Below are 27976 nucleotides of genomic sequence, written 5' to 3' on the forward strand. Positions count from 1 at the left end.
TTTTCAAGGAGTATTATTGGATTTACATCAATAAAATGCCTAGAAGGAAATCTTTAACTTATAAGACTTATCGCAAGAAACAGTAAGTACCTATTTATCTAATAAGATACTTATAAGTTACCCTACTATAAGTACCTATTTTACTATATATGTTATGAGCAATGCCCGAAATCGTATAACTCTAGCATTGCACAGAAAATACTGTCTATTTCTAGCATAGTGCCAGTGCCCTATACTGTAGGTAAAATGTTTAAAATAGGGTACAGGACAATTAGAACGAAAGACCTATTTTACTTATATATGTTATGAGCAATGCCCGAAATCGTATAACTCTAGCATTGCACAGAAAATACTGTCTATTTCTAGCATAGTGCCCATTCTGTAGGTAAAATGTTCAAAATATTGTACACAACAATTAGACCGAAAAACACTTTACTGATACCTCAATAGACTGAACAGCATTAGACCAAAATTGTACATAAATTAAAAACGATTGCAGTAAATTATGCTAAGATTTTGTATATCTGTCTTTTTGTTTATTGTATTTTTTTGTATTGTTTTATATATGTATAGACTGTGTAAATTGTTACTATGTACAGTCTGATATGAAATAATTTTCATCCGTTAAAAAAATTAGTGAAGGTAAAAATAAAATAAGGGTAGAGAGATGTTATCATCATTTTATTAGATAATGTTAATTACATTAGTCTTATCTCTTTTACTGCTACAAGTAAAAATAACTGCTTTTCAGACTAGTGAGGTTTCGGTAAAGTGCTTTTCGGTCTACTGCTTTCGGTCTCTTTACAGTAAACTCTAAAATAGATGTGATCTTTGGACTTTATATAGAGAGTATACTGTACAATGTTCGAATCAGTCAAAAGTTCAAGAGAAAATGATAAATATCGATTTTTAAGAATATTCTATTGATTTCATATTTGTTATTAACATGCAAACAAATGTCAATGAATGAAGATGAGGTTATAAATCCATATCACTGATATTTAATCACGAGTTTGGTTTAGCATTTCTTACTTCTGAATTGGTGGACTAAATTATTTTTTATTTAGTTATTATTATTAAATTATTCTTATTATTATTCTTTGTGTAGGTAATCTACCACTTTAAAATGACCCAGGAATTAGCTATTTGTATAACAAGGGAGGAAAGTGCTACTTTTCCTCCCGAGAATGAAGTTTACTTTCTGACGCGTAGTGGAGGGTAGTAATCATTCAAGAGAGGAAATAGCACTTTACTCCCATATATGATTTTTCCACCTTCCTCAAATTACGGTGTGTGACCGGTTTGATCTTCGGACATGTGGGTTCCACTTTTCCATTGGAACACACATGTCCCCCGGGGCTGGGGTTGATACGAGCATGTGTGTGTGTGTGTGTGTGCCTCAAATAACAAGACATTTTTTCATTTTTAAATAATTTATTTATATAACTAATAGGGAATTTGCACATTTTTTTTATTACATAATAATGTTCAGTTTTCTATAAAAATGAGATTTACAAAATTTCACGCTTCAAAAATTCATAATAACTTAGAAGTACAAATTTAAAGTCTTCTATATCTTAAAATAGTTCAAACGACCCATGACGTCATAGAGTTTAACTATATGGTTCCGTTTATGGTTATATTTAGGTATCTTCTTCTTTAGTTTATTAGCCTCCACCCACTTGGGTATTTGGCTAGCTCGTCGCTGTGTAATAAAGGGAAAATATTTATATTCTAATGACATTTATCGTATGTCATTGTAATAATGTATACCTACCAGTTTGTTGAGATTGGAGTTTGATACAGTTTTTGAAGGAACACAAAGAAGGTTTACTATGAAAAATAAAACCATTTTGTAAAAGTACAAGTTTTCTATGAATAGTTCAAATGTTCAAAAACACTTGTAATATCACATATGTGTATTTTCTAATGACATTTATAATGTCTAATTTAAAATTGTATAGAATTTTGTTTACGAATGTAAACATATAACACTGTGATGTCACAACGCGTTTTCTGCCGGCTGGTATAAGTTGAATTTTTAATCGTCTTTAGGGGCCAAACGAAAGACAAACAAAACTTTTTTATTTTTTATATATGTTTTAAATTATGTTCTGTTGTGATTTATAATATTTTTTCCAAATTTAAAATGTTAAACAAGTTCCCTATTAACAAAATTTATTAGAGAGCCAAAACTAACAAGTAGGTACCTACATTATAACTCAACTGTCAAATATTGTCAAATTATTAATGTAAACATTGGTTGCGTTCTGACGACCACAGCAGCTGACTGTCAGCAGAAATCAGCTGAGTGGTTGTATCCAGCACTGATACGGAAAGCTTAGTAAATCTCTCAGAGGCTGACTTCCAGAGGTGTCATCTAAACGCTACCGCTGGCTCAGCTGTCCAGCCGCTGTGGTCGTCCGAATGCACCCATTGTTTAATCAAAATAACAATTTACTGTTTTTTATCATTCTGCAAACTACAGGGTTTTCTATAAATAAATGTTAGAATGTATAGATACTTACGTAATAGATAATATAATATTGTATAGGATGTAAATAAGTTATTTCATCAATGACATACCATGACTCCTCCCTAGGGAGGAAAAGTACGACTTTCAGTTCTCAGAGAAAGTATACTTTCGGTAGAGGTAGGTGGAAAAATATTTTTAATTAAAAAGTGAATGAGCTGGGTGGTATATAAATAGTTTTCGAAATAAACCAAAACTGATTATAAAAAAATTAACTAATCTATATGGGAAATAAACCACAATTTAACTAAAAGAATGATTTTATTAATGTTTCAACGTCCAAAATGGATAATGAAAATAAAGAAAATTTAATTTAATGAAATTTAATGAAAATAAAGAACTTATTAGTGAAGTTTTGGAAGCAAAAGATGCATCATTGTTTGGTGTTCAAGAAATATTTATCAAATGCAACTATAAAAAGAAATGTGCAGATGAAAAGTGTCATTGACGCAAAAATAGACTTAATATGTAACTCAAAGTGACATTCTTCATTTAATTAAATAAATAAAAAAATGTTATTTTTTTTCATATTAAATTAATAGGATGATGTTACATAACGACAATTATTTCTAATATCATAAATATATAATTGTACGTAATATACACATTATAAGTACAGTAGAACCCCGCAAATCCGAACTAATTGGGGGGACAGTCTGTTCGGATTCCGAAAAGTTCGGATTATCTGAAAGTTAGCCTAACTAATAATTCAAAGCTTTCGTCGCTTTGAATAATAATTGATTTTGAGTCGCTGCACGGGTCTCACTCTCTCCCTCTTCCATCTATCTCATGTTGATGTCACTGATGCAGAGCCAGTGTAATTGTTTGTGTTTAGTCAAACTCGCTGGCTAGATTTACAATTTGAAGAAGCTCCATTTTCCACTCTCTATTACAAGATGACCTAGAAGCCGTACAACAGGATGAGAAAACGAAGAAAAAAGTGCAATTACAGAATAGATTGAAGCTGACAACAATGGGCACCAAGAATTTACAGATGAAGACATTGTAGACTTGGTTTAACCTCAAGGCAACCCTAATGAAGATGAAGAAAGCTAGGAAGAAATTTCCCTGTCATATAGAGTTGCACACGTGGATGCCACTAAAGTCTGGTTGTGATTTTACGTTACGAGGAGCAGAACTCTGCTGCATTGATGTAATGTATATGCGTAAATGGTTTACCATCGTTGCGTCAATTCGCTATACCTCTATGCATCAGAAAAAAGTGAGTGAGTCAAAGACCTATTAATCGTAGATTGTTAAATTTTCTGGTTTTACTATCTATAATAATCCTGTTTAAGTTTTTGTCTTGAATTTTTAATTTTTTTTTCACTTTCTGTTGGTTCGGATTTGCTGAACGTTCGGATTAGCGGGGTTCGGATTTGCGGGGTTCTACTGTAGTATTAGAAATAAAGCATCTGTATGTATTCTATATTATTGTGTTAGGTGTATATGGTCTGCAAACAGTATGGGATTTTATTTAAATTGTTTTTAGATTTCGTGATTTGGAACTATTAGTAAAGTGGAACAAAAAGTTGTTTTATTAAGATTATAATTTTGCTATATTTTTAGTTAATTTATTTTATAGTACATATATTTTTATTTTAGTTTTGCATTGAAAATTTAAAACCCTTGTAGTACTAGAGCATTTATGAGATAACCATAGTTAGTTTCATCAATTTCCTAATTTCTACTGAATCTTTGCATAACCTTCATTAGCTAGCATTAACCAGGATACTATTTCATTGGTACAAACTTTATATCACCCTAAAAAATATGCTTCAGTTTATCTCTAAATAGTTTTCTTTGACATGAATATCATTTGTAAAAAGTTAATCTAAGGCATTAGATGAAAGTGAAATAAATTGGCTCGGGGTTGTTCAATAAAATAATAGAAAAAGGAAAAATGCCAAATTAGTGGAGAAACATCAAATTAAAGACAGTTTACAGAAATAATGGAGGCACTTAAAAATGTAAAAAATATAAGATTATAAAATTCATCGTGTCATAATATGAAAATTTGGTAAAAAATAATTGATAAAGATATGTAAAATTTTATTGCAACATTTCCATACAAAATTCGTACATACAGATGTAACCTACTACTACTATACTGCATCACATCCAGTTTTTTCAATAGCAAGTGTGGTCTGGTAACATATTATTTCGGTGGTAACTTGTTTCTCTACACAGCATACTATTTTTTTATAGGTAATCTATGAAATGACTCATAAAATTAGTTTAGATATAATAATTTAATTTGTTGGTAATCAGTTATAACAAAAAAATATAAAATTTCATCAAATTAAAAATAAAATGTTCGAAATGATCTTCATATAATGATACAATCAACATTTAAGGCCTATTTGTACATTTGAATAAACCTCAAGTATCTGTATTGGGCATTATTTTGCAGTGCTGAAAGATTTGCATACGAGAAGCATATACTTTTGATTTAAGGTGTACCTTCAAAAATAAGTTCAAAAGTGAAATATCCAATGATCTGATGATATGATCAGCTAATCTATTGGACCCGTCCAAAACCCTGTTTACTGTCACTCCAATAATGACAATTATGCATATTAACTTCACCATTAAAAATATAAATGTATACTGTTCGGAAAAATTATTACAGGCTATATGTTATACCTATATATTATCTTCCTTGAATCAATGAAGTAATGTCATTTTATAAAGATGAAATTTATGGGATTTTACAATTTGATAAACACTAGATGCTATTTCATGTGATAGTTAAGTCAAAGAATACATATCTCTCACAAGAACCGACACGGACGGCGATTCTTTTGTTGTTAGCATGTACTTAATTTTAGTATCGAGTTGGCAAGTGTACACGCGAGTACACTGAGAAAAGTCTGGCACATTTCTGGCGTGTATCAATAAAATTTTAGTTGCACTGAGAGAAAGGTTGCATGCAGGGCCGGCTTTTGTTGACATTCTTAATATGGTATAATTATTTTTGATTTACAAAAGGTTGCAAATACAACAGAAAGTAATGGTGAGAATTATATTGATTAAAACCATGGATAAAATACCTTTTTTATCCTGATTTTAGCATTGAAAGACCAATAATAAAATATATTATAGTGGCGTGACATTCACTAATTATTCTTTTTGGCTTATATTGATACAACGATACAAAATATAAATTGTTGTTTTCACCAATTTTGAAAAAGTGTGAACAAGTTGGTGAGAATTTGAACGACTTGGTGTGACCTAATAGGCTGTCTGTCCGTCCGACCTCGAATATAACTCCTTCAGTCACTATACCAGGTAGAATGACAAATGAGGTGTCAAATGAAAGCTTATAATCCATGGAAGGTACTCAAGGTGAGACATTTGACCTAGACTGTCTGTCCGTCGGACCGGAAATGTAACTCCTCCGTCACTATACCTGGTAGAATCAAGGCCGCGTCTCACCATCAAATAATTTGATCAAACTGGTTTGAGCAAACTGAAAGTGACAGTTAATGACGTCACATCCTTAGTGTTCATTGTGGATAATAATGAAAAATTTTAATTTTAAATAAAGTACAAACAAGTTAGACAACTCAATACAAAAAATTTGATCAAACTAGACTGATAGTGAGAGCACAGATTTTTAGAATTTCAAAAAAACTGCAATTGTGACGTCACTTTGACGTACTTCCGCAGTTTGCTCAAACTGTTTGATCAAATTATCTGATGGTGAGACGCGGCCTTCATGATACTATAAATAAAGAGATAGTATTTTCCCGTAGCTCAAATACGTCCGAGTTCGCGCATTGATTACGTAACTGGAGACCGGAAGTTGAATTTGAATTCTTGTTAAAGTTAAATGGGATTTGTATGCATTATGTGATAAAATTAATCAATTAGCAAAATAACATTAAACTTCAATGTATTCGAAGAGAATTTAGTGTCGAGATTCCAGTCAAAATAACTGTCAAAGATAAAATATAAAATACAACCGCGAACAATTCAAAGTAATCGGTCATTACGAACTTGCCGGTCTCCAGTTACGTCACGACTTCCGGATGTGCATTATATTATCTTGTTATTTATAGTATCATGGGTAGAATCACAAATGAGGTGTCGAATGAAAGCTCATAATACATGGATGGTACTAAAGGTGGGAAATTTGACCTAGGACTTCCGGTTTTAGAAATGCGACCGGAAGTGCTCTTTTAAAGTCACCGCAATAGCACAAGTGATATATCATTCGACGCGCATTCGCAAGACGAGAACAAATATATACTTCTGGTTTCATGACTGTCTGTCCGTCCGACCGCGAATACAACTCCTCAGTTACTAATACAGATAGAATGACAAATGAGGTGTCGAATGAAAGCTTATAACCCATGGATGGTATTAAAGATGAGAAATTTGACATCGGACTTCGGTTTTAGAGTTACAACCGTAGGTACTGCTTTAAAGTCACTCAAAATATGATATGAATGTAAAACAAGATGACAAAATTAGTAAAATCGTAGATCAATCGACGCAAAGTTACACGAAGAGTTCCAGTATCGACTTCCAGTTCTACTTTCGATTACTTTGGGTGAAAACCTAGGACCAATTACTTGTTTGTCGAGGTATTTCCTAATTTATCATACCTATTCGTTATTTCGTAAAATAATCGAAAAATAACAGCCGTTGTAACCGTCACGGAATCCAATTCTTTTTGGATGACAAATGTTCGTGATCAACAACAAGAAACTGTATGTTAAAATCGAATTGATTGATCGAAGTGATTTTTTAAATTAATATATTAATTAATATATATATATATATATATATATATATATATATATATATATATATATATATATATATATATATATATATATATATATGGAAACGTTTTGATCATTATGGTCAGAAGCTTATATTCCATATGAAAGCAGCCTTTAGCCAGGCGCGGATCCAAGGGAGGGGCAATGGGGTCAATTGCCCCCTCCTTGAGACCTCGCCTGGTTTCTACTGACACTTTTTTCAAGAAAGAGATAATTACGATTGAAAATAAATAGGGAGTTTTGTATCCCGTTGATAACTGAATAACTGAAACACAAATACGCAGAATTCCTTGGAATCGAAAATTAATTTGCGATACTAGAAAAGAACTATTTTAATATAAAAAGTTGTATTGATATTTATACAGACACTTAGCATAAATATATCTATAAGGAGATACCATTTACAGTAAAAATTCTTTGTTATATTCACTTCCTTAACACCAATTTTGAAATCCGTTCCAGTGTCATGTATAAGGAATTGTTATGGAGTTACGAGGGAAGTTATTTCTTTTTTTTTCATGCTTCCGCTAAACGAAGTTTTTTATTGAAAAATTCTTAACACTCTAATTTATCTAACCTATGTGATACACATTAGGTAGAAACGCACAACGCTTCATTGCATTTCGAAAAGAAGTTTGTGAAGATTGTCGACGTTTTAGCTAACACATTTTAGCTAACACGTTTAGCTACATATAATGCTAACATTTCGAGTCCTAAAACTAATTTATTGTTAAATAGCTTTAGGACTCCTAAATAATTGGTCCTAAATTGTGAGGACCACCATTCATTATCGTGTTAAAGTTCATCAATAACATTTTCTCGTTCACAATTTTACTAAAAAGCTTATTGCAAAAAGAATCATTAGATTTAATTTCTGCTAAAAACGTGATCGGTGATTTCCTTAAAACATTACAAAACAAAAGAAACAGTGCTCAGATTGAATTTTCAAAAATTTGGAAAGACGTACAACTATTGGCCAACCAGCTACAACTATCCACAGCAAAACCACGTATTTCTAATCGTCAAACGAAACAAAAATTTTTACTTCATTGCCCCCTCCTTGCAAGGTTGCTGGATCCGCCGTTGCCTTTAGCTTTTTTTGTTGGAACGCAAGCATAATCAAGAGAATGTAAACCTATTATGAAGAGTGTATTGTCAATTATCAAGCATTAACTTGAACGTTGAAACAATTTCAAGTGATATTGGATCAAACTTTTTGAATTAGCTAAATTATATAATGTTACTCCTGAAAATCCTGAATTTCAAGTAGTTTCATAAATTGTTTTATATATTTGACCTAAGCTATTGTTTTATACAAACTACAGAAACAATTTAATGAATCATAGTTTATTAAATTTAATTTAGGTTTGCTGATAAAAGTACTTTATGGAAGTTTTTGTGTGTATTGGATTCTCAACTTTTTAAGCACAGCACGTGGCTTGTGGAATGAACACATATAAAATATGACTTTGTGCTCTTCCTGCAGATTCATTTGGTACAGTAGAGGTCAAAGAAAGGTTAGAGAATTTGTATGATATTTTAGATTAAAATTCTTTGTGAAATCCCAATAAATACAAAATTAATTGACGAAGTAGTAATTAAAGTAGTGAATAAAAATGGTATACATTTTTATTTTACAAAATTAATTTTTTATACGATAGTTTATAGTTCATGAAAAAGCTTAAAATAATTAATTCACATAATCAAGATATCTCAAAAAGAATTAAATTGTATAAATGTTGGAAAATAACAATTAATAGTTGTAGGCTATGTAATAAAATATATATAGAAAATAAGTCTATACAAAATATTATGAGCTACAAACTGATACAAAAACAAAATACTAACGCCAAGCCAAGCCAAACAAACAACTGTGACAACAAACGCCGATCCTGTACAAGACAAATGTCACCAAAATTATTTGCTATTCATACAAATTGAGAAATGGCCGATCTGGCACATGCGCATAAAAATTTAGTTCATAGATAATCCGTTTGTGTCGGTTCTTGGGAGATATGTATTCTTTGGTTAAGTTAACCAATATATACTGTTAATTGTCCATTTGTACATAACCAAATACCTACACTTCAACTGCTTCATTTAACACTGAATTTATTGCAATTGCTGCATTCTACTTTATGTTTTGAATTTTTAATGTTGCCCATTGGCTTTATATTATGTATTATAACAATATATTTATTATACCTCTTGAAGCTTTGAAATGTTTCAGTAACATCACTCTATTGTAGAACAATTTCTTCAACATATTTTTAACCATTTTTGCCCTTTCCTACTAAAACTATAGATGTATAAGTCCGACAAGAGATTTCTCTGGGATTAGGTTCTACATTGGTTCTATATTTGGATGGTATATAAACAATGATGTAAAATGTTGAGATAAGAGGATCAATTGCTGTATGTACTTAGAATATTATTTACATTTCATTTGGACACAGCAGTTTATCACATTATACACATTGTCGATTTGAAAAAGAACAACTTAATAATAATATTAATAACACTAAAGAATATAGATCTTGATAATAAATAAATAATATAATTCACTCAAATTCAGATATAAACAAAATATATCAATTCCAATGACCAATGACAGCACTGTTCGATTTTGGATTAGGTGTCGTTTGTTAATAATAATCGATTCGAATCGATGACCATTTCGATAATCATTTTTATTTTTTTTTCATTTCGGATATTGTACAGTTGGGGGGTACAATAATAGAAGTGGACAATATTCTTTGTACAATGATAGGAATGTCAAATATAAGGCTTTGCTCGTAACATAATTATGTAATACATATTATATAAAATTCTATGGTCACATTATTAGTTACCATACTCCGAAAAAGCTTGATTGATTTTTATAAAATTTTACATGTATATTCGACCGAACTGAGAAAAAGTTGTTATCTATTTTTCATACCCGTAGTCATAAGGGGTTCCTCCCCTGATAGTATTATTTTTAATTTTTTGAACAAACTGTTTCTTTTAACTTTATATAATGTGGGACTCAAAGATAAATATTTACAACCATGATACTATAAATAACAAAGTTATTTATAGTACCCACTGCAATGTCAGTCTGCAAAGGATCATAATTATCAATAATATATAATGGATGTATTTCATAAAAAAATATTCTATATTACTTATAACGAGAAATTTCCAGCTTCAGTTCTTAGTCTATATTGAGAATCAACTGTGTAGAATAGGTACCTGCTTATCTATTAAATATACTTAGTTGGTTTAATATAAATACCTACCTCCAAATATTTTTATTTCGTTTTTAGACCTAAGACAAATCGAACTGCAGACATAAATGCACAAAGTGGTGAGAGTACTTGTAGTATTAGCTCTGTACTACATCATCAAGTAGCCCAGAATAAGCTTGATGAAATTAGCAAGTAAGTACCTACTTATGTAACTACATATATTATGTGGCTACAAATAAAAAGACATGTGTACCAACTATGGAGACCTGTAAGAAGGAGTGGGAACACAATGCATCGTTTGTGGGCTAACTTTTCAACATCTAATTCAGCTTCCAGCAATCGCCGCTAGAGGTGCAATTGTTCGAATAGGTGCTACAAATACATTAGTTCTTATGGACTTATTTATTACTTAACCCATTTTATTCATGTTTTCAGCGTAATTAAACATTCATTTATTGGTTGATTAGTGCTGAATATGTTTTATGCCAAAAATAAATTATTTTAACTTTATAACATATCAACGTGTGGTAAAAAGTGTATTCTTTCTATACCATCGTAGATGGAGATGTGACATCAAATTTAAATTTGTCAGTAGGTACTTTAATGTGGGACAGCTTATTTTGAAACGGAAATATTTTGTCACATTATCTAACTGCAACATTTATATAATAATGGTATTTCAACTGCAAATTAATTGATATAAAAAAATTTGTAGTTGAAAAAATTGAACTTAACTGTACCTAACTGTTTTTAAAAAGTTGTTTAAATTATTTAAAGTTTGTTGATATAATATTAATTAATTATTCTTTTTATCAAAATTTAAAATGCTTTTTCTTTTACACACTTCATTTATATTCTGAATGCTTATATACAGATTTTTAAATTTAGTTAATAAAAATATAGAGAGTGAGTCTGTAATTTGGAATAAATTCAATATCTCAAATACTAATTGTTTTTTTGGAAAATGCCCAGACCCGTCGATTAGTATTTCAAATTGTCCTTTTTGACATACAATAATAATGTTTACAGGGTGTCCCAATTTAGAGATATGACGTCGTTGTTGATTTTCTTAAATGGCAACACTGTCATTTTGATAGCTATTTTGATAGGGTGTGTAAAGTTATACACAACTGTAAAATATCAAATTTTAATTCTCTACCATTTACAAGATAATAGAAAATAACAAAGTTATGCCTGTAGTTTGGAATAAATTCAATAATTAAAATACTAATTGTTTTTTTGAAAAAATACTCAGACCCGTCGATTAGTATTTCAAATTGTCATTTTTGACATACAATAATAATGTATACAGGGTGTCCCAATTTAGAGATATGACGTCATCGTTGATTTTCTTAAATGGCAACACTGTCATGTTGATAGCTATTTTGATAGGGTGCGTAAAGTTATACACATCTGCAAAATTTCAAATTTTTGTTCCTTACCATTTACAAGATAATAAAAAATAACAAAGTTATGAAAAACAAGTAATCAAAAATAATTGAATTTAATTATTTCAAATAAGCAAATGCTCATAACGTTGCCCATTGACAATTTGACAATAATTGAGGGCAACATTATGAGTATTTGCTTAATTGAAATAATTAAATTCAATTATTATTTGATTATTTGTTTTTCATAACTTTGTTATTTTTTATTATCTTGTAAATCGTAGGGAACAAAATTTTTAAATTTTGCAGTTGTGTAAAACTTTACACACCCTATCAAAATGACAGTGTTGTCATTTAATAAAATCAACGATGACGCCATATCTCTAAATTGGGACACCCTGTATACATTATTATTGTACGTCAAAAATGCAATTAGAAATACTAATCGACGGGTCTGAGCATTAAAAAAAAACAATTAGTATTTTAATTATTGAATTTATTCCATATTACAGACATAACTTGGTTATTTTCTATTATCTTTTAAATGGTAGAGAATAAAAATTTGAAATTTTGCAGTTGTGTATAACTTTACACACCCTATCGAAATAGCTATCAAAATGACAGTGTTGCCATTTAAGAAAATCAACGATGACGTCATATCTCTGAATTGGGACACCCTGTATACACTATTATTGTATGCCAAAAAGGACAATTTGAAATACTAATCGACGGGTCTGAGCGTTTTTCTAAAAAACAATTAGTATTTGAGATATTGAATTTATTCCAAATTACAGACTCTCTCTGTATATAAATTAACTACAAACGACAGTCTGACGTTTATAAAATTAATGTTAATTTTGGTGAAATATTTTGTCTCAAAAAATGTATTGTTTAGACAGAAAAACTTTCAAGATCCTTTTACTATTATCATTATAATTTTCAGGTTAAAATAAAAACCAATAATAGGATTATAAACACAAATATTATTTACACCGAAGGAAATAACATACAAACAAATATAATCCATGATCGTTTTAAATAACATAAAGACAAATCTTTATAAAAAGTCTTGTATTAACTTTGTTAAGTTCTCTTTTGAATTTTTTATCGATAACTGGATATAAATCCCGGTACGAAGCAAGTTCTTTTAGTGTGAGCTTTCTTGGCACTCATATTTAAATAATATTAACCACCAAAATCAGTAATCTTATATTAACTACGGATAATTAATTATTTTCGAAATTTTCACATTTATTCCAATGCAAAACTAGCACCTGTCTACGCCCACGCTGCCCTAGTGACAAACCAAGCAAACAGGCAAAATCGTGTACACAAATTTCAAGGTCGTCCTATCTCGATTCCTCTCCTCTGTGTGGGTCTCCACAGTACAAACAATCTCAAGTCTCAACCAACAAATATCAATAGTTTGTCCGATTTAGTAATACCATGGGCCTGATCCTAATTCATTTCGAGGTCGCAATTTAATAGCAACTCCGCCATGACAGTCGCAATTTATAGAGATTCTTATTCATTTCGATATTAGTTACAACTGGGGATATTAACGTTATCATTTTGACACTGTTCAGAATTTGGGTTGGCGCTCCGATTTACTGGATTTATTGACTATGCAATTACCGCAACATTTGTTAATAGTTTCGGAAAATTATCAAAAAAATGTCATTTTTGAGAAAAGTTATTTACCAGCTATTTTATTGCTAAAATCGAATCTTAAGATTGCATATATTAGTAATATGGGGAATGAACAGGCTAAATCTTCTTTTTTTTTTTCAATTAGTGCTCTGTAACTCCTGTAAGATTTTTCCTTTAAACCAAAACCACTCAAATAAAAATTGACCATAATTTAGATCTGCACAAAGTTATTTTTTTCTGATTCCCTTCAATCAAAATTTTCCTCGGACAATACGAGTTTTCTCAAAAAAATCTGCAATTTTCAATTGAAATTTTAGGGAAGTAATTATTTATAAATAATTAATTAAATTGGTGATATGAAAGATTTTTTTATAGTAGATTATATATCAGGAGGCTGGCGCCAATCCAACCAATATTTTGGCAATAATTAAGTTAATTAAAAAATATCGGCTGAAATAATAACCGGAAAGAATATGATACACCAGACTAACTATGATTTTCATATAAAAAAGCACTATACCTATTCAACGTATTTTACATAATTGATATTGGACTATTTGAGCGGTCTCGGGAATGTTATAAAGAAACAATTTTTTGGCTTATAAACAAATAGAACCCCTCGGAAACTATTAGATTAAATTAAATTAAGTTAAAGCTGTTAAAAAGGGCACGATTTCTGTGCCCTTTTCGAAGAAAAAAAAATGAATTCCGAGGAGTGGTTTCAGGTATAGGTAACCGGTCAAATTTGACCGGCATTTGAGACATAGTTATAAACAACAGGATTTCAATATTTGAACCATTAACTTTTTATTCCGGTCCTCTTTGTACATACAAATTTTCATATCTTCAAGTCAATTATAAGAAAAAAGATTTATGTCACCAAGTTATTTAATTAATGATAAATAATTACTTCCCTAAAATTTTAGTTGAAAATTAAAGATTTTGTTTAAAAAACCCGAATGTTAAGAGGAAAATTTCCACCGAAGGAAATCGGAAAAAAATATCTATGTGCAGAATTAAATTACAGTGAACTTTTATGTGAATGTTTTTGGTTTCACGAAAACTTAACGGTTTTGGTTAATTGAAAAAAAGATTTCGGAGCGCTAATTTGTTTATAAATCAAATAGCACACTTTCTGCGGACTTTGCATAGCTATATTACTAATATATGAAATCTTGATTTAATTCCAACATGTCCAGTAATAAAATAGCTGGTACATAATTTTCCTTGTTTCTAATTTTTTAAGATTATTACCTTACATCTTTCAATGAATTGTGGACAATATCAATTATTATATCTCTAATTCAATACTATTCTATGTAATTCCTCCAAAACCAGCAAATTTCCATGAAACCCAGCCATATTAATACCTTTTGCTTTAGTTGTCCTTGCAAGAAACAAACAAAACACATATCTTAAACAAACTGAATCTAACCTTGCTTTCGGCCATTCATTCATGTTCATGTCACAATAATTTCGACTCGAAATTATAATTTCAATCACTTTTAAGGAGTCGCAATTAATACGCTGTGAGCTCGTACGTAGAGGGGATATTTACAAATTCACGAGCACCAGTAGTGGCAAGTCTGTAAACGTTTACTGGAAATTTGACATAAATGTCAAAGTGATTAATTTAAAATTAAAAGTAAAAACATTAATTTTAAAAAATATTATTTGGTCAAAGCTGTGGTATATATTTTTACCTTAAATATACTTACGTTTTAAATACTGAATTTAAGTTTTTTTAATGTTCCGTAATATCGTTGATTGAAATAAACGGTAATCTTATCGCCATCTACACGATAATTGTGAAAGTATCCGAAATAAGAAATTCATATTTTATCAATAGAACGTCAAAATGATTAGCAAAATCTTAAAAAAATCGAGTACAATTTAATTAATTTTTTGCGATGTAAATATTAAGCGATAACAATTAAATAATACATTTGAAAATTACCCGTGAAAGTTGAATTAGTAATCCGCCAGGAGCGCCACCAGCGAAGCTCAGAGCCTATAGGGCTTTTCATTCACAGTCATTTATTTCGAGCTTCTGTCATGTGTCACATAATATTAATATATTTATGTCGTACGTTATTGGTATGTACCAATGATACGAACCAAAGACATATGACGTAGATATATTAATATTATGTGACACATGACAGAAGCTCGAAACAAATGACAATCGATGAAAGGCCCTATAGAGCTTTTCATTTACAGTCATTTGTTTCGAGCTTCTGTCGTGTGTCACATAATGTTAATATATCTACGTTATACGTTATTGATACCAATGATACAAACTAAAGACGTATGACGTAGATATATTAATATTATGTGACATATGACAGAAGCTCGAAACAAATGACAATCGATGAAAAGCCCTATTGCGATCTATCGAAATTTAATGACGTCCTTTAGTTAGTTCAACTGAAATCCACAAGGATCGTAAAGTCGTATTTCAACGTTGCCATATTGATTGCGACCTGTTTTGAGTCGAAATTTGAATTAGAATCATAGCCCCGAATTAATATTTTAATTGAAGTAGATATAACGAAGTATAGTAGAAAACGATAACAAGATTCTTCATTCGGAAATGAAGCGAGCTTAAGAGATATATGCCCCAGGGGCCCACGGGCCCCTTGGGCATATATCTGGGTGAAAATATTTTGGTATCATGTTTTTCAAATTTTATGAAGCCAAAAATACTTTGATGAAAAGGTATCGAAAAAAGCTTGACGCCGTTTTGAATACATATGATGTCCATAATATTTACTTAGATATTTTTTTATACATATTAAAATTTAACAGTCCAGGACCGTAACGAAATGTACAGAATTTCTCGAAAACACTACCTAGATTTTTTAATTACACTTCTGTAAAGTTCCATACTTCTAGCTCCCCTATAGTAGTTATACCCGAAACAATAGGAGTGAGGTTATGTAATGGTCATTTTTTAAAATGTATAATAAGGTCTCTTTTTATGCAGATTAGTTTAATGTGATTTTAAAGTTGTACGGTTTGTATTTCATTAAAAAATTTCTATTATTAACAACTATTATAATTAATATTAACTTTTACATCCAGATAATATATATGAGCGCTTGCAATTCGAGGATTCGCCTTGCAACATGATGTCGCTATTACATCATTCCAAGTTTCGCTTTGAAAGTACCGTGATTATTTTAAAATTAAATTTTCTCTTATATAACAGTGCTTCATTTATTTTTATAACAAATGGTGAGTTTAAACTTTGCTGATTGCAATACACTTTGTACATGTCAGCTGTTTACTCAATTATTTCCTCTTAAACAATTTAAATTTGAGCCAGCATATATTCAACCAATTTTCTATTCTTCTTCTTCTTTTGCCCTTTAATTTTCCTCCAGTTTGCTGGAGGAGTTTCCTCCAATCGCTTCTGTTTAGTGCTTTTTGTTTCCAGTGCGTTTCTCCTATCTTTTTAACCTTCGGATGTCCAAGCGGGGGGAAAAGTGACCCCAGCGTATGTTTTTCTTTAATAAATTCAAAAGTATTTTCAATTTTTAACTCATTATTTTTTTATTTAACTTTAATATCATTCTAGATATCCTCATATTTTGAAATAAAAAAAATTCCCTATATTTTACGAATAAAAAATATATTCTGAATTTGATGTTTAGTAAAATAGCGTCTATAATGTGTAATTCCAAGTAGTTTTACGCTAATGACGTCGACTTTGCAAAGTAACAAGACACTTACTCAACATACACACTACACATGACACTAATACTTATGTTGTGACTGGCTGAATGACATAAAGTCCATGCCATAAAAAAAACTTTCATTTTTTGTTAATTGTCGTTTTTGACCTGGGGTCATTTCCCCCCCCCCCTTGGTCATCTGTGTAACAAAAAAAGGTTGGTCATCGGAAGGTTAATGTCGTTTCCCCATCTCATCTGGGGTCGTCCTCTTGCTCTCTTTCCTGTTCATGATCTTCATTTTTGTATCGTGGTATTCCATCTATTGTCCGTTTGTCTAACGTTATGACCTGCGAAGCTCTATTTTCGTCTAGCTATATGTTGTCCTGCGTCTTTGAATTTTGTTTTATTTCTTACCCAGCTGTTTTTCTTTCTGTCTGTTAATTTTACTCCCAACATTGTTCTCTCCATGCCTCTTTGTGTCTTCATTACTTTATCCATGTTTGTTTTGATCCAATTTTCTACATATATATATATATATATATATATATATATATATATATATATATATATATATATATATATATTTTTTTTCTATTTTTTTTCCACATTCTCTATTTCATCTGTTTTATTATATATATATATATTTCCCTTCTGTGTTTTTCCGGATTTGACTGACGCCGTTTTGCACAAATATGTTGTCTATAATTTTTACTTGGATATTTTTTTATATATACTTTTAACAGTCCAAGAACGTAAAAAAATAGGGAGAATTTTTAAAATCAATTTTCTCAAAAACGCTACCAAGATTTTATAATTTCACTCCTTGTAAAGTTTCATACTTCTTCTAGCTCCCCTAATACCCGAAATTAAAGAAGTGAGGTTATGTGATGATCATTTTTATTTAAATACATAAATATTCCTAGAAAAGTATTAAATATTTTTTAAAACTGTTTTTGTACTTTTTTTGCTCATTAGGGAGGATTATTTTACGTAAATAATTATACAATTTCAATTCCGGTTTAACCAGAAATCTATTTAATTTTTAAAATTTGAACGGGTCACCCTGTATGCTAAGGTGTCATTTACCAGTGTTTTGATTCTGGTTTTAGCGATATACATATAACTCTAGGATATTACTTCTTGTTAACGAGGAAGTAAAATAATTTTTGTGAAAAATATCCGAGTAAAACAGTTTATGCATGACACACAACTTATTAAATGTAAACAAAATATCTACAATGTGACGGTTTAATTTCTTTCAGACAAATAAACAACATAAATCTGACAAACGATAATCCGGATGTGAGTCAAAAAGGAAAGAAACGAAGATATGGAGCAGAAATCGAATTATTAGAAAGAACAACGATTCCTAAGACGAGCAGAAGGAGGAATTCGACGGATAATTATTCTACATCAAGCAACGACTCGGACCAGACAAGAAATGTCAAAAAAAACGCCGAACATTCCATTTCGATGGATGTGACAGGCGATGCGGCGGGTATTCATATACGTATCGACGACTATGTGCGACTAGCGTCGAAGGTAATACGTGGAAGCAAAGCACAAGATAGTGACAGCTTCCCTATAAGATCGAGGGGCAAGCAATGCACAGCAATGGCTGCTACAGCGCTGGTATTTAGGAAAATACACAGCGAAAATAATTGGAATGGTCAAATAATCGACCAAATATTAAATACCGGTGACGATTTTTATAGAAAATCAATCCGAAGAAGAACCCGGCTAAGGCGAGAAATAAACTCTGAGTATTTAATGCCCATAGAGTTAGCACCAAACATGACGATTTTAAATCGTCGGTACGTGCTAAATACAGATGAAGGAGATCATGTTAACGGCTCCTTACGAACAATCGACGCAGAGATCATTAACTTGCATCAAGGAATAACTAAGTTCTTCGACGAATATGACTCTGGCATATTCGTCTGCAATATGCTATCCACGGCGATAACAAAACATAATGAAATGTACTACTTGTTCGACTCGCACTCTAGAGACGAATATGGTCGAGCACGGCCAAACGGTAAAGCATGTATGCTGGAGTTCGTTTCTATGGACTTACTAGCAGAGCACATAATGCACGTACATTGGCAAAACGAAACGGAAGCAAACGTGAATAACTACTATCGGAATGTATTTACAATTGCTCCTATAACAATTGTACTGCAAGACAACATAGCAGAGGACAATGCAGTATCACCAACGGCGTTGCTGATGCCTCCGCCTACAGTTCCTGTTCCTCCGAAAGTTCCTGTGGCATCATCTAGCAATGTACGTATACCTGGGCGTTCAAATACGTACTTGCTAGCCAAACGTTCCAGACAAGTGGATACGTTCACTGTTGGTGATATGGTAGAACAATGCGACCAGTGCGGCGCAAAGTTTTACAAGAAAGAAAGAAAAATGTGCTGTAATAAAGGAAATGTTGTACTGCCACCGCTAGATGAATATCCATCAGTGTTAAAAGCAAAACTGCTTTCCGATAGCTCGACTTCCAAGTTGTATTTGAAAAACATTATGAAGTACAACACGCTCCTAAGTTTCGCATCGATTTCGTCGACTTTGCGAACTGACTTACCTCCTGGAGTCGATGTGTTCGTAATACAAGGCAACATGTATCACAAGATGATGCATGTATACCAAAACGATACAAGACCAAGTTTCGGACAATTGTACTTTTTGGATTCAGGACGCGCCAACGACATTCGCAGCGCGAATACAATATTTACGGCCGAAATGTCTGCGGAACTAATTACCCAACTCGATAAAGTTATAAGGAAAGTAAATCCATACGCTGGTCTATACTGCACCATGAAAGAGGTCTATGAAAAAGCACGAAAGAATGCAGCACGAAACAACGCGACAGTGCCCGAAACCTCGTTGGTTTGGTTCGATGATTCTGGAATCGATAGGCGCGTCTACAATAAACCAACAGCCAATGATGAAATAGGAGCTATATTCGTATCGGGGGATGGGGAAATCCCCGCAAATATCGAATTACAGCTCTATCTCCGACCGGAAGTTGCCGACAATCAAACCGATAGCAGCTTATTAACAATTTCACATTTGTCACCGTTAGCCGATCCGTTAAGTTATGTGCTATTGTATCCTACTGGAGGTCGTGGTTGGTGCAAGAACATATCATTAACACGCCAAAGCACTACCAGAAAACGCGTCACATTAAGAGCTTTTTATGCGTATAGGTTTATGGTTCGCGATACATTCAATCCACTTTTAGAAAGTGCAAAATTAACGCAACAATATATTGTTAATTGCTATACGAAAATAGAGAGCAACAACATGTATTATTTACGAATAAACCAAAAGAAGCTAATGGTGACAAACTATTCCGGATTACAAGACTATCTAGCCCAATACGAATCAAACTGTAATGTCCGAATCGGGCACCCAATTATTCTACCCTCCACTTACTATGGCGGTAAGCGATTTATGATGGAGTACTATCAAGATTGCATGGCCATTGTAAGTCGTTTTGGTAAACCGACGTATTTTGTAACGATGACGTGCAATCCTAAATGGCCCGAAATAGAAAAGTTCATGAGACCGAATCGGTGCGCTCAAGATAGACCAGACATCACGGTTCGTGTATTTCACCTAAAATTAAAAGAGCTAATTCACGACATTGTCGTCAAGCAAGTTTTAGGCGAAGTGAGCACTTTCATATATGTTGTGGAGTTTCAGAAAAGAGGTTTGCCACATGCGCATATATTGGTAACAATCAGAGTAGAAGATCGGCCTGTAGAAGCAAATGACATAGACAGCGTCATATGTGCAGAAATTCCCGATATGAACACCGAACCGGAATTGAATGATTTGGTGCTTAAACATATGATGCATGGACCATGTGGTATTAGAGATCCAACATGCTCATGTATGCGAAACGATGATAATACGTGCAGCAAAAAATATCCAAAAGAATTTCGCGAAACAACCATACCGAATATCGGTCGCTACGCGCAGTATCGCCGAAGAAACAACGGAAGAAATGGAAAGGTAAAACGAGGTCAACGGATATACGAAGATATGACCAATCAGGACGTCGTACCCTACAATCCTTGGCTGTTGAAAAAATACAACTGTCACCTGAATGTAGAACTTGTGAACACTACACGTGCATGCAAGTACATATTCAAGTATATTTCGAAGGGCTCAGATTCTGCCGTAATGAATGTCGTACAAAGTACGAGAAATACAACCGAGACAACAAATACGACCGATGCGGACGATACGAACAAAAAATATGACGAAATTACCGAACATATAGAGAGTAGATATCTATCGTCCTGCGAAGCAGCATGGCGAATATTCGAGTTGCCTCTAATTGACAAAATGCAAAAAATTGAAAAATTGCCTATTCATTTAGAGGGAGAGAGATCCGTTGTCTTTCGAGAAGGCGATGAACAAGCGGCAATAGAAAATGCCGAAGGAAAATTTTCAAAACTCGAAGCCTACTTTATTCTAAACCGGGAAGATGAACAGGCGAACAACATTAAGTATCCCGACATACCCATGTATTATTGGTGGAATGCCTCTGCACACAAATGGGTACGAAGAGTTTACGATAAAGGTATTATTATCTCGAGAATGTACACCGTTTCGCCCAAAGAAGTGGAACGCATGCACTTGCGGATACTACTCCTTCATGTGGCCGGCGCCACGTCCTTCAGTGCCTTAAAAACAGTAGACGGTGTACTATGTGCTACTTTCCAAGAGGCAGCGCGAAATCGCCAGCTAACTGAAAATGACGACGCGTGGATTGCGTGCATAGAGGAATGCTCAAACTCAAAAATGCCTGCACAACTACGAAGGTTGTTTGCATATCTTTTATGTTACTGCAGCATAGAAAATGCACTGGAATTATGGCGTAAATTCAAAAGGCATTTCATAGAAGATTACGCGCGCAGAGGTGAGTCTGAGGAAATCGCAGAAGTGAAAGCGCTTAGACGAGTTGACAACATTCTGCGGTATCTGGGAACCAGCTTAAGCGTCTACGGCATTTCCATACCCGAAACAAACGAACCGATCAACCATGACGATGATGATTCTGACAACGACGGTGGAGCAGTGGCGGATCCAGGGGGGGGCGATGGGGGCGATCGGCCCCCCCTCTCAACCCAAGTGATTTATTTTTTTTTAATTATAATACAGTAAAACCTGTGTTACCGGCCACCCGCCAAAATCGGCCACCTGTACTAACGGCCAGTTTAAAAAATCCCCAAACCAATTATAAGTAGACTACAAAAACTGGCAATACCGGCCACCTTTCTATATCGGCCAATGGTTCTTTCATTTTTAGTTGCCGTTACTGACAGGTTTTACTACAGTAAAACCTGTGTTACTGGCCACCTGCCAAAATCGGCCACCTGTACTAACGGCCAGTTTAAAAAATCCCCAAACCAATTATAAGTAGACTACAAAAACTGGCAATACCGGCCACCTTTCTATATCGGCCAATGTTTCTTTCATTTTTAGTGGCCGTTACTGACAGGTTTTACTGTATAAAGATTACAAAAACATTCACTGATTTTTCAAATGGATAATTATACATGTTTTAAAATTACAATATTATATGAATTACATATAAATATATTTTATTAGTATGAGACTTGTCTAAAACGGGCCAGTGACGCCAGTGTATTCGGAAATGAGTAATTTATAATTCTTAGGTATACATTAAGAATTAAAAATGATTACAATAAGCATATTTGTATATACTGTGAACGCATACCTAAGCATGTCCACCCTCGTATAATTATAAAATCGGTTGCAGATAACGGATTCTTCGAAAATCTCTCGAAAATAGCGCGCCCAGCAAAACTATATTAATTTGCCGAAAATATAAATGTATTATGTTCAAACGATTGCTGACCAGGAAAAAAGAACACCCTTTGCTTATTAATTATTAGTCATTAGTGTATTTTGTCTATCGATGCAAGTAACATCTCTAATACTGATTCGTACAGATCTTAGTTTGTAAATTGTTAGAGTGATTAATATTAGTTTGAGTTTATTCTCCTTTTTTATATTAATAGTTTGTGATTTACGAAGAGTTATAAAATGTCAAATAAACGAAAAGAAGCTTCTACCGAGAACATGAAAAGTAAAAAATTGAAATGTCGCAATATAGCTGATTATTTTTTTAAAAATCAACGTAATTTGGGTGATAGTGATAATATTAATAGTAATGAAGATAATAAATATGTACAAGGTACATCTTATCAGATAGATCATACTATGAGACCTACTGATCTTGGATCAAATTTAAGTTCTGAGAGCATTCAAAACAAGTCATGCGATGTTTCAGTGCGTCCGATACAAATCAACGATGATGCAGTAAATACCAATTCTACTTTCGAGAGTTTTATGGAAAAAGGTACCTATGTCTTATATGCATGAAATGTATGTCTTGTATATTATATAAGTTTATTCTATATCACGTTTGATAGACGTGAGTATTTATGCACGAGTACGATAGATAGTCATTTATGTCGCGGGATACAATCATCCACATATAAAATTATGGTAATTAATTAAATTTTAAACTTCATATGGGAAAGTACATCATGTGACACCTCATTTAAAAGCTTTTGAGATAGTGATTACAAAAATGTACAGGTAATACTTGTGCAAAATCTCGGTCCAATGCTTTTTAAATGCATTCATTTTTTTATAATCCTGAGAAAACTAATAAGTATTTTTAAAAAATTTAAACACAAAATGCAAGATTACATTATTACCGAGGGACGAAAGTCCCTGAAAACTTCTATAATGTTTATTTGAATAAGTTACAGGGGTGAAAAAGAAGAGAAAATTGAGTATGATTTTTAATTTCAAATACCTATATCATTCACAAGAAACCTTTTGTTTATTCTAATGGACTTTCGGCCCTCGGTAATAATGTAATATGTATTTTATTCTGCGTTTAAATTTTTCAAAAATTCTCGTATTAGCTTTCTCAGGATTCGAAAAAAATGAATGTGTTTAAAAAGTATTTGACCAAAATTTTGCGCATGTAGGTATTAAGTATCCATTTTTGTAATCAGTATTTCAAACGCTTTTAAATGAGGTGTCACATGACAGGATGTACTTTCCCATTACGAAATAACATTAAAACTATTTCGACATGAATTTGTTTGCATTGAAAAAAGTAAAGTAGTTATTTTGATTTTTTGAAAATTACATTCGTTTAATTCATTATTACATTTCCGGAACTACTGTAAGTTGTTAACTTATAAAGTCTCATTTTGTAGGTTTTTTAAATTGTAATGATAATTCACTACATATTAGGTATATTTATTTTTCTTTCATCAACTTTATGTATTATGTATATGGTGTCCTAACCCAAAATTAGCGGAACGTTGAATATTTCGCGAAATGAACATCGAATCGAAAAAATGAAATATATTGTTCAATAATTTTTAAAAATCTATCAAATGATACCAAACACGACCCCCCACTCGACCCCCTGAAAGTGGGATGGGGGTAACTTTAAAATATTAAATGGAGATCCTCAGTTTTAATTGTAGATTTGGATTCCTTACGTAAAAGTAAGCAACTTTTATTCGAGACATTTTTCGAATTCTGGATAGATGGCGCTATAATCGGAAAACCATTAATCGTGATACCATAGGTAATTTATAGAAATGGTTTAATATATCTAAAAACACTCTCAAATGAAAAATCAAAAAACACAAGTTTAATATTTTCCAAAATCCTGTCGAATACCACCAAACACGACAGGATGTCATTTGGTAGGTTTTTGAAAAATATTAAACACGTGATGTTTAGTTTTTCATCTGGAAGTGTATTGATCAAGAAAAACTATTTCTATATTATTATATTTCTATATGCTATATATTATGCGCCATATATCCAGAATTTGAAGAAATGTCTCGAATAAAAGTTGCTCACTTTTACGTAAGAAGTTCAAATCTGCAATAAAAACTGGGGGTTTCCATTTACGATTTTAAATTGAGCCCCTACCCCACCTCCAGGGGATGGAGTAGGGGGTCGTATTTGGTGTCATTATTTTCCATTCTTTCCTCCTTGCTGCTTTATTTTTCCAATTTGTAATTTTAAGTTCTTCTGTCTCTTTAAACATCTTTCTTCCATCTGGTTTTCGGTCTAGCTTTCTCCTTCTTTCCTGCTATGCTATACCTCCCGTTAAAATTCTTTTGGGAAGCCTCGTGTTTGGCATCTTTTGGATATGTCCCAAGCTACCAAGCATCTCAGTTTTTGTGATTTTATGATCCCTGCTATATTCGGTTCTCCATAAATCGTCTCCAGTTCTACATCTAGTCTTCTTATCCACATTCAATTCCATACCTTTACTTTAAATATTTTCCTGAGGACTTTTCTTTTCCACAGTTTCAGTAGGGCTTGTTCGGATTTGTTCATCGTCCATGTTTCACTGGCATATAATACTATACGTTTTATCACTGTCTTATATATTCTTATCTTAACCCTTCTAGATATGTTCTTACTTCTTAATAAGTTGTTTAGAGCAAAGATACAACCAGTCGTAATTCTTACTTGGATTTGTTCGTTCGTATTTGGTATCCTAGTGAATATTGCTCCTAGATCTTGGAATCTTTCTACTTCTTCGTATTTACATATTTTTTCTTCTGTGCTTATCGTCAGCTATTGTCCTTGTATCTTTTCTCGTTTTGTCCATTCCGTATATTTTTTTTGTTTATGCATATCCTTTTATTTTTCGCTATCACCTCTAGGTTTTTTAGTATTTCTTTTATTTCTTGTTTACTTCTGGCTATCAGTACTATGTCATCAACGAATGCCAAGCATTGGTGTTTTCGTTAATATACAAGTTGTGTCCTGTTAACTTCAACTTCGACTTCTCTAATGACAATTTCAAGAAGGATACTGAACAACAATGACGACAGTGGGTATTCTTGTCGCAGCCCTTCACTGACCTTAAACTTATCTGTTTCCTTTTTCCTTTCCATCTATTTTAATCCTATTCTCTGTTTCTCTGAGTGTCACTTTTATCATTTGTACTAATTTTTCACTAATTCTAATTTCACATATTGCCTTGTATATTTTTTTTCGTTTTACCCTGTCCCAAGCTTGTTTTAAGTCGGTGAATAGGGCCACTGTACATTCTCCGTATTCGTAGCTTTCCGCTTGTATTTCACGTAGCAGGAAAATTTGATCCACTGTGCTGCGTCCTCTTCTGAATCCACATTGATATTTTCCTATGTCATTATCTATCTTTTGTGTTATCTTGTCTTTTATATGTACTGCAAGTATTTTATACGCAACGTTTAGTAGCGCTATTCCCCTGTAATTATGGCATAAACTTTTTTCATTTTAATTTAGAAAGTCTCATTTTGTTTTTTTGAAACCCTTCAATCATATGTGTAAATATTTTATGTTTAAGCGAAAATATATCAAAAAATATCGATTTATCGTTTTTTTTTTTTTGACAAATGTGTATATAAACATATCTCCGAAGTTTGATGATAAATTTTAAACAAAATCTTATTTGGTTTGTTTTTTGGAGTTGTTGGTGTATACCTTGAAAAATTTGGGTGTACCTCCCAAATTTTTTTATATCGAAAAATATTACAATTTTATGTTTTTAGATTCTTTTTTTTTGTTGATAATTTCACATGTCATTTTTTGTTAATGCATCAACTACAAGAATTTTTAAAAATAAGACTTTTTACGTTAATTGTTTACGTTATGCTTCACAAATAAACAAAAAAGTTTTAAATTTTTTGCCGATTCCGACTACTTTTCATGTTTGTACATCATATGTTTTATACATATATTTTAATAAACATGGCGATATATTTTATTGTTTGAAAAGTGTAAGACTAAAAAGTAAAAAATAAAAAAATATGAAAAAAAAATTTTTAAGAAACGCTTTTCTTTAGTTACGAGTGGCCAAAATTAAAAGTATTATAAAAAAAATTAACTAAAAACCAAAAAATAAAAAAAATTTAATAAATCTAACACATTCGTTAAAGAAAAGCGTTAGGCGAAAACCGTTTATTCGATGAAGACCCGCCATGCTTTTCTTTGACGAATGTGTAAGATTTTTTGAATTTTTTTTTATTTTTTGGATTTTAGTTGATTTTTTTATAATACTTTTAATTTTGGTCACTCGTAACTAAAGAAAAGCGTTTCTTAAAATTTTTTTTTTCATATTTTTTTATTCAATTTTTTATTCATTATCAATATGTTATTACAAATTAAGTACTTATATAAAATGAAATGATTTCATTTTTGTATGAAAAATTAAAAATTTTTAAATATACTTTTGTATTATCTACATTTTTACGCCTACATGATTATTTTTATTATTATCCAGATTTAGCCATACTGTTCACACTCTCTCTAAGAGGAAAATTTACTCATCCCGATACCTGCGGTAACAAAAAGATCGAGCTCTGGTGTGACTTTTTCCGTGTTATCGAGACCTAGGTGACGTGGTATGCTGGCTGGAGTATCTCCCAACAATTTTCATACACATCTGGCACTCGAGAGTAATATGTACAGCTTTTTGCATGGTCTTATAAATATATTCATTTAGAGACTCAGGTTTTTTATGTTTTCGAGGAGGTTCTTCGGAATGAGTCCAGTAGTAGACATAATAATCGATATTGTTAGGGTATTTTGCATTCTTCATTGTCTTCGTATTCTTAAA

The 27976-nt window shown here is 32.0% G+C and overlaps 1 protein-coding gene across 1 annotated transcript; it reads left to right on the forward strand.

The window, feature by feature from the left end:
• The first annotated feature begins 35 nt into the window (after nt 1-35).
• On the forward strand, nt 36-27753 carry LOC126888527 (uncharacterized). The gene is made up of 4 exons (XM_050656868.1): nt 36-82; nt 10635-10748; nt 18534-22390; nt 27641-27753. The coding sequence occupies exons 1-4, from the start codon at nt 36-38 to the stop codon at nt 27751-27753; spliced, it is 4131 nt and encodes a 1376-aa protein (XP_050512825.1).
• Nucleotides 27754-27976: the final 223 nt, after the last annotated feature.

Source organism: Diabrotica virgifera, chromosome 7 (genome assembly GCF_917563875.1).
Source record: "Diabrotica virgifera virgifera chromosome 7, PGI_DIABVI_V3a".
NCBI lineage: Eukaryota > Metazoa > Arthropoda > Insecta > Coleoptera > Chrysomelidae > Diabrotica > Diabrotica virgifera.